At 50.8% G+C, this 8,284-nt stretch overlaps 2 protein-coding genes across 7 annotated transcripts in view; both read left to right on the top strand.

Annotated features, from left to right (window-relative positions):
- Positions 1–6: 6 nt before the first annotated feature.
- On the top strand, positions 7–3,288 carry FNDC4 (fibronectin type III domain containing 4). Its single transcript, XM_017876980.1, has 7 exons — positions 7–291; positions 469–617; positions 697–812; positions 1,028–1,232; positions 1,684–1,773; positions 2,379–2,503; positions 2,688–3,288. Exons 2-7 carry the CDS (start codon positions 482–484, stop codon positions 2,721–2,723), a joined length of 708 nt encoding a protein of 235 aa, XP_017732469.1. The 5' UTR covers positions 7–291; positions 469–481; the 3' UTR covers positions 2,724–3,288.
- A 2,094-nt stretch (positions 3,289–5,382) lies between these two features.
- Positions 5,383–8,284, top strand: part of IFT172 (intraflagellar transport 172) — a 44,365-nt gene continuing 41,463 nt past the window's right edge. For all 6 annotated transcript variants that reach the window (XR_001886526.1, XM_017876974.1, XM_017876973.1 and 3 more), the window contains exon 1: positions 5,383–5,573. Coding sequence is in view for 5 of the 6 variants with exons in the window: in XM_017876974.1 (XP_017732463.1) it covers positions 5,535–5,573 (39 nt within the window). In the remaining variant the exon portion in view is untranslated. The remainder of the gene's footprint in view (positions 5,574–8,284) is intronic.

Here is an 8,284-nt window from a genome sequence, read left to right as displayed (position 1 = left end):
CACATCCCGCTGCAGGGGCGGGCGGAGGCCGCCGCACTGCCTCCCGCACCGGGGACCCAGGCCAGCGTCCGGGCAACGCCCCCTGCTCCCGGACAGACTCCGCGGCCCGCCCGAGCCCTGGGGGTTCCGCAGACCCGCGCCCGCTCGGCCCGCAGCTCGGCCCCGCGCTACCCGCCTCGCCGGGCCCGCGCCGAGATGGGGTAGGGGCAGCGCCACCGAGTCGGGCGATGGGCCGCCCTCTGGGCACCGAGCAGCCCCCGGAGGCCTGACCAACCGCGAGGACCGGCGGAGGTGGGTGTGGGCAGGGTAGACCGCGCTCTGGGGGCGCCCGGGCAATGCGGGGGTGGGAGGGCGCGGAGAAAATAGGGCTGTTGTGAGCTGTGAGGAGCCTAGGAGAGCTGCTGCGGCCCCCCCTCCCCCGTGCGTTGTGGGCAGCCCTTGACCCCCCACAACTCCTGCCACCTCCAGGAGCCCCGCCTGGATGTCAAGCGGATGCCACAGTGCCCCCCCCCCCAGCGGACTCAGTGGGGACATGGCTTCGCTGATGCCCCTTTCCCCATATCTAAGCCCCACGGTCCTCCTGCTGGTCAGCTGTGACCTGGGCTTCGTGCGAGCAGGTAAGTAAAGGGGAACGGGGCTGAGGGTCAACCAGAACTAGTCAGTGGGTGAAACCTGTTAACACCCTGGCTCCCACAGACCGGCCTCCCTCTCCTGTGAATGTGACGGTCACTCACCTCAGAGCCAACTCGGCCACTGTGTCCTGGGACGTCCCAGAAGGCAACATCGTCATTGGCTACTCCATTTCCCAGCAAGTATGAATCACCCTTCTGCTCCCCCAACCTGTGTCCTTAGATTTCTGCACATTTCTTCACTTAGGTGGGGGGATCTGGAAGCTGCCATATCCTGGCTCAGGCTGCCCTTTTCACGCTACTCCCCCGGAGTGCTTGGATGTTGAAGAGTCTCTGGTTGAGCCTTGTAGCCTGGCACTGGGGTGAGGCTGTCCTCCTCTCCCCTCATCTCCCTTCAGCGGCAGAATGGCCCCGGGCAGCGTGTGATTCGGGAGGTGAACACCACCACCCGGGCCTGTGCCCTCTGGGGCCTGGCTGAAGACAGTGACTACACAGTGCAGGTCAGGAGCATCGGCCTTCGGGGAGAGAGCCCCCCAGGGCCCCGGGTGCACTTCCGAACTCTCAAGGGTTCTGACCGGCTACCTTCAAACAGCTCAAGCCCAGGTGAGGGTCTGCGCTATTGGATTCTCTGGCTGCTCACCTGGCTTGCAGCCTCTTACTTATTTCCCTAAGACAAGCAACAGACTAGCTGAGTTGAATAGGATGATTTAATTCATTGCACTGCCAGGAAAGGAAGGAAAAGCAGGTGGGAAGGGGACTGGGTATAGACAGGCTGTTATTGAGTTTTTCGGGGGAAGGGCTTTTAAGCTTCCTGTTACCCAACTTCACATCATCTGCAGCCTGCATGAGTGCGTAATAAACCTGCAGCCATCCTGCTTTTTGGTCGCTAACCACCTGTCCACCAATGGCTTCCTCCCAGGGAGGGGCTACCCTACACTCCAAGGGCAATATTATGATGAGTCTACCCTCTCTAATCCCCAGCATCTCCATCCTGCATATGTCTGCATAGATAGCTATTCCCCAGTAACCCAGAGTCTGCCTTCTTCCTTCTCAGGTGACATCACAGTGGAGGGTCTGGATGGAGAGCGGCCACTGCAGACTGGGGAAGTGGTCATCATTGTGGTGGTGTTGCTCATGTGGGCTGGTGAGTAAGCAGCTAGACAGGGGACTAGGGACTCACTAAAGGTGTGAGGTGGCAAAGGTTGTCAGGAGAAAAAGAAGTGAGAGATGGGCCAGTCGCAGTGGCTCATGCCTATAATCCCAGCACTTTGGGAGGCCAAGGCAGGCAGATCACCTGAGGCCAGGAGTTCAAGACCAGCCTGGCCAACATAGTGAAACCTGTCTCTACTAAAAATACAAAAATTAGCGGAGTGTGGTGGAGGGCGCCTGTAATCCCAGCTACTTGGGAGGCTGAGGCAGAAGAATTGCTTGAACTCAGGAGGTGAAGTTGCAGTGAGTGAGCCGAAATTGCGCCACTGCACTCCAGCCTGGGCGACAGAGCGAGACTCTGTCTCAAAAAAAAAAAAAAAGAAGCGAGAGAAATGAGAAATGGAGTGGGGAGATAATTAGTTAAGGAGGGATGATTTGAACTTTGAAGAGAGGGAGAGGAGGCTGTTGAGAGCCCGGAGAGGAGGACTGCATGGGCACCAGGAGTTCAGGATGTTCTTCATGGATTTTCTAGAAGCTATGTGGGTATCTCCTTGTGAGGCGGGAGGTGGAGATGAAGGCTCAGACTGTATTGTGTTTCAGCTGTAATTGGGCTGTTCTGCCGTCAGTATGACATCATCAAGGACAATGACTCCAACAACAATCCCAAGGAGAAGGGAAAGGGGCCGGAACAGAGTCCTCAGGGAAGGCCAGTGGGGACAAGACAGGTGATGTGGGGGCCAGTGAGGGTGGAAAGGGTGATTCTGCCCCTGAGGGGCAGCCAGGGAAAGGAAGGCCAAAGAGGGGCAAAAAAAGATGGAAAATGGAAGACCTGGGATGGGGGAGGCTGGAGAGAAAGGGTGGCACCTATTACCTTCCTGAAATTGAGACACAGGCCATTTTCTTTCACAGAAAAAGTCACCATCTATCAACACCATCGACGTTTGAGTGAAGAAACACACCCAGAAGAGAGATGCACTAACAACTGGGGATGGGGATGGGGTCAGGGAGAGCCCAAGATGGTGATCTGCCTGAGACTCCCAGAGGGTAATGACACTCCCACAATCTCAGGCCTGGTACCCATCCTCTTTCCACTGTGAGCAGAGCCAGAAGGTAGGTCTGTTAAGAGTCTGTGCCCCTGGACCTGGGGAGTGGATATCAGATGGGATATCTCCTTCCATCCCCCGGTCCAGGGGAGAGTCACTTGTTGTACCCTACTCCATTAGGTCCCAAATGGGGGCCCCATTTCACCTGTATCAGGACTCTCAGCATCCCCAGCTGCCCCCACATCTTGCCTCTGGGCCTCAGAGAGGGACTGGTCGCATTTTCTGTGGGTATTCTTCTTACCCCAACAAATAAAAGGAATTGTCTGAGCCTAGAGGCAGATGCTGCACTGCACTACTCCAATGTCTTCCATGGAGCCTCAGGTGCTCCCCCTCTCACCTAGCAGCCCCTTCAGCTGCTAGTGATCTCACTCCTTGGACATTTTTCCAATAAAGGTTCTTGGACAAACGAGCTGACTCTACAGTATGCTGAAGACATTTCTTCACCTTGTCTCTCTCCCGACCCTCCAAGGGCCCCTTACACCACCACCTACTTGACAGGAGCATTGCAAGGTGTGATAATACCCCATCCTAGAAAAGGGCCAGGAAGAAGAGGTGTAGAAAACTAGAACCCCAGATTATTTTGCTTTGTTGGGTGAGAAGGGGAAAAAAGAGAAGAGAAAGATATAAGTTCCTGTACCACTGAAAACTAAGGCATATCATATGAGAGAGCAGTAGCCTTTTTATCTTCACTGCTTGCATTGACAGCACAGCTCCTCAGCACTTATTCTCCTGACTCCTTCATCAACCCTGGGCTAATGGTCAGAAAAGGACTAAGCAGTGTCTTGGGGACTAATGAAAGGACAGCTACACTCATGGATTCCTTGGCACCACATGCTCCTATCCTATGTGTTCCTGTGTCTGTTCTTCCCTCCTTTGTGTTCCCTTTCATCTCTGTCTCTGTTTAGTCAAAGTCAATAACAACTGTAAATCATAAATGAGTTTATATTCATGCTCTGCCACCATATCCAGAGGAGGATCTTGAAAATAAAACTAAGGGGTTGGGACTCCCGTGTCAAAAGAATTATTATTTGAGCTCTGAGGCCTACTTGTTTCCTGTGAAAATAGGGGCTGTCCTCTGCTCTTTCCTATTTTCTAAGGGTTGGCTGGTAGCCATGAGACAAACACCTGTTGACATTTGCAACCACTGTTGGGAAAGGCTTCTGGACCCACAGTCTGTCTGGAGAGCATATGCTACACTTTCTGGAGAGTTACAGATCTTCCCAACTTTGGATCATTTCAGAGCAGACTTATGAATAACTCCTTTCTGCCTTTCAATTTCTCTGGTATGTTAGAAGATAGGCCAAAAAGTCTGAAAGGGACTCCAATCCAAACAAAGATCAACAGGTCAGTCCCTTTTCTACTTAACCAACCACTCACCCCAGGTATCACAAGACAACCTGTCGGGTGAGCCAAATCAGGTCTGCCCTCAAAACTGAACCATACGCCGGGAATGGTGGTTTACGCCTGTAATCCCAGCATTTTGGGAGGCTGAGGCGGGCGAATCATGTGAGGTTGGGAGCTAGAGACCAGCCTGACCAACATGGAGAAACTCTGTCTCTACTAAAATACAAAATTAGTCGGGCATAGTGGCGCATGCCTGTAATCCCAGCTACTTGGGAGGCTGAGGCAGGAAAATCGCTTGAACCTGGGAGGCAGAGGTTGCAGTGAGCCAAGATCGCGCTATTGCACTCCAGCCTGGGCAACAAGAGAGAAACTCCCTCTCAAAACAACAACAACAACAACAAAAAAACTGAACCATAAAAGCATTCCCATATAAACAGCAGTCTTTAACCCACCATTACCCAATTTGGAAGTAGGGTACCTTACGTTTCTTTGGCAGCTGGTTCCAAAACACTCATCTCTCAGATTCTGAGAAGAAATGTCATTTATTGGGATGGGAGTGTCACAGGTTATAGTATCGTGGCATGCAGAGAGCGAGCTTGGAGTTGAGAAGGAATATAAAAGCTGTTTAAAGCTACTAACTCTGGGTTGAATCCCAGTTCCAAGTCCTTCGCTGGCTGTTAGTTTGAGCAAGTGCCCTGAGTCTCCTGTTATGTAAAATGAGACTAATAATAACGCTATCCCCTTCAAAAGGCGGTTTTGGGATTAAATGACATAAATGCACGTACAATACTTTACACAGTATCTGGCAGACACATACTGAGTATTCATCGTTAGCTAGCGTTATTAGCCTGGCGATTCCGTGCAAGTCATGTAACCTATTTGGGTACAATTCTGTCAACTGCAAAAGGCCTATCATGGCAACCGCCCTGCTTCCCTCCAGGGTTGTGAGGATTAAAAGAGAGTGCACTCAGCAACAGCCAGGTACATCAAAGAGCGAGACGGACCGCTATGACGTAGTACCTAAGGCTGGCCGAAGGCCTGTGGGCGGGGCTTGGTCTTGAGTTTGCATGCGGCGACGGGATTGGTCAAGGGGAGCATTCATCAAGCCCTCTCAAGGGCCCGCCCTAGATCTCACCGCGCTTGCGCACGTTCTGTTTGCTTCGCCGCAAAGCTACGTGTGACCTTGCGACGCGTGTTGTGCTCCGGTCGCATAAGCGTCAACGGCTGTCGCTGCGACTGCGTGGCGGTTTGTCCAGGTAACCATGGGAGTTGTCGCTGTCTAGTAGCATCTGAGAGACAAGTGTGCGTCATGAAGTTGAAGTACCTGAGGACCCTGCTGAGCCCTCAGGTGAGGAGTTGCGTGCCAGTCCCTCCCCCTTCCGCTTTGTGTTCCAAGAAAAGTGGGGGAACTGAAGTTTAATGATGTTGAGCTCCTACTGTGTGCAGAAGGCTGTAAAGGATATAGCGATGATCGGGACCCTGTCCTGTCGATACAGTGTTCAGGAGACGAGACGCAGCGCTAAGGAGTTGTAGCTTTCCTTACATTTCATTCACATCAGTTGTGTACAGGCCCCGTGCTGGGACTCGAAGGAATCCCAAACCACCCGACTTATTCCCCTGCCTTCAGGAGGCTCGTATTACAGGGAGAGGTGCACATGTAAGCAGCGAGTATGAATCTACCCGTAATTAAATAAACGCCTTAGGTGCAAGCCCTGAAGAGGGAGTGCAAAGACCGAACCGTGTATTCTGATTCAGGAGAGGCTGGGCACCAGGTGAGAAGCCCTGAAACACGGTGAAGAAAGGGTGGGCTTTGGAGTTAGCACAGCAGAATTTAAGTCCTAGCTCCACCACGTCTTTCTTATTTTCTTTTTAAAATTTCTTACCTTGTCCTTATTTCAGATCCACCACCACTTTGTTTATTTAATTATTTGAGTCAGAGTCTTGCTCTGTCGCCCAGGCTGGAATGCAGTGGCGTGATCTCACTACAACCTCCGCCTCCCGGGTTCAAGCGATTTTCCAGCCATAGCCTCCCAAGTAGCACGCCCGGGTAATTTTTGTTTGTTTGTTTGCTTGCTTTTATTTTTGTTTTTTGTAGAGACGAGGTTTCCCCATGTTGACCAGGCTGGCCACCACTACTTTAAACAAATGACCTGATATCTCTAACTTTAGCCTTTATCATACAGTGTCTCGGAGCACTCACAAACTTCTCCATTTGAAAAACATGAGTACTAATGGCAACTTTGGGGGACTGGGGGAAGAGCTATATAGAGTAATATACACAAAAGAGCATTGTAAACTGAAAAGCAGTGTGAAAAATTGATAGACAAGAGGAAAGGACATTCAAAATTCAAACGATAGAATAATACAAAGCTAATAAGAATAAGATGTCTGGCCAGGCACAGTGGCTCACACCTGTAATCCCAGCAATTTGGGAGGCCAAGGTGGGAGGATCACTTGGGCCCAGGAGTCCAGGACCTCTACAAAAAAATTTTGACCAGATGCAGTGGCTCACGCCTGTAATCCCAGCACTTTGGGAGGCCAAGGCGGGCGGATCACCTGAGGTCAGGAGTTTGAGTCCAGCCTGGTCAACATGGTGAAACCCTATCTCTACTAAAAATACAAAAATTAGCCGGATGTGGTGGCAGCTGCCTGTAATCCCAGCTGCTCAGGAGTCTGAGGAAGGAGAATCGCTTGAACCTGGGAGGCAGAGGTTGCAGTGAGCCGAGATCGTGCCACTGCACTCCAGCCTGGGGGACAGGAGTGACACCGTGTCAAAAAAAAAAAAAAATAGCCACGTGTGGTGGCAAGCACCTGTAGGCCCAGCTGCTGGGTTCACTGAGGTGGTAGGATCTCCTGAGCCCAGGAGGTCAAGGCTGCAGTGAGACGTGATCACACCACTGCACTCCAGCCTGGGTGACAGAGCGAGACTCTGTCTCAAAAATAAATAAGATGTTCCTTAACTGAATGTGTAATATGTACTAGGGCATCTTAATAAAGAAATTGGGATTGTGGTTTATGGATTTAAATCATGGTTCTAGGCCAGGTGCAGTGGTTCATGCCTGTAAACCAAGCACTTTGGGAGGCCGAGGCAGGCGGATCACCGGAGGTCAGGGGTTGGAGACCAGCCTGGCCAACATGGTGAAACCCCACCTCTACTAAAAATACAAAAATTAGCTAGGTGTGGTGGTGCATGCCTGTAATCCTAGCTACTTGGGAGGCTGAGACAGGAGAATCACTTGAACTCAGGAGGCAGAGATTGCAGTGAGCCGAGATCACACCACTACACTCCAGCCTGGGTGACAGAGCGAGACTCTGCCTCAAAAAGTAAATTAATTAATTAAATAAATCATGGTCCTACCACTTACAAACGGTGTATGTGAACTTGGGCAAATTACTTAATCTTTTTGGGCTTCCATTCCTTCATCTGTAAAAGGGGGATAATAGCATCTACCTCAGTGTTATGAGGTAAAATGAGATTATGCTTGTCAGGCACTTATCAAAATGCCTATTCTGTGGTAAGTACTTGTTAAAGGCAAGCTCTTATTTTATGCCCTACCTCACTTAATAAAACAATCTAGTGAGGTACATATTATAGAGAAAGGAGAATTGATTATGGAAATCAGGAAGGCTTCACAGGGGGTGTGGCATTTGGACAATAGAAGGAAATTAGAACACAGGCCGGGCATGATGGCTCACATCTGTAATCCCAGCACTTCGGGAGGCCAGGGCAGGTGGATCACTTGAGGTCAGGAGTTCAAGACCAGCCTGGGCAATACGGTGAAACCCTGTCTCTACCAAAAAATACAAAAAAATTAGCCAGGCAGGATAGCGCACACCTATGGCCTCAGCTACTTGGGAGGCTGAGGCAGGAGAATCCTTGAGCCCAAGAAACAGAGGTTGCAGTGAGCTGAGATTGTGATACTGCACTCCCGCCTGGGGGACAGAGTGAGACTCCGTCAAAAAAAAAAAAAGAAGGAAATTAGAACAGAAAATAGTTGTGCTCTCTTCGCAGTTGGAGAAGACAAAAAAAAAAAAAAAAAAAAAAAAAAAAAAAAAAAT

The sequence above is a fragment of the Rhinopithecus bieti genome, unplaced genomic scaffold, assembly GCF_001698545.2.
Source record: "Rhinopithecus bieti isolate Rb0 unplaced genomic scaffold, ASM169854v2 scaffold_7681, whole genome shotgun sequence".
Classification (NCBI taxonomy): Eukaryota; Metazoa; Chordata; class Mammalia; order Primates; family Cercopithecidae; genus Rhinopithecus; species Rhinopithecus bieti.
The sequence above is the reverse complement of the archived record's forward strand: the minus strand, read 5'-3'. Positions and strand labels throughout refer to the sequence as shown.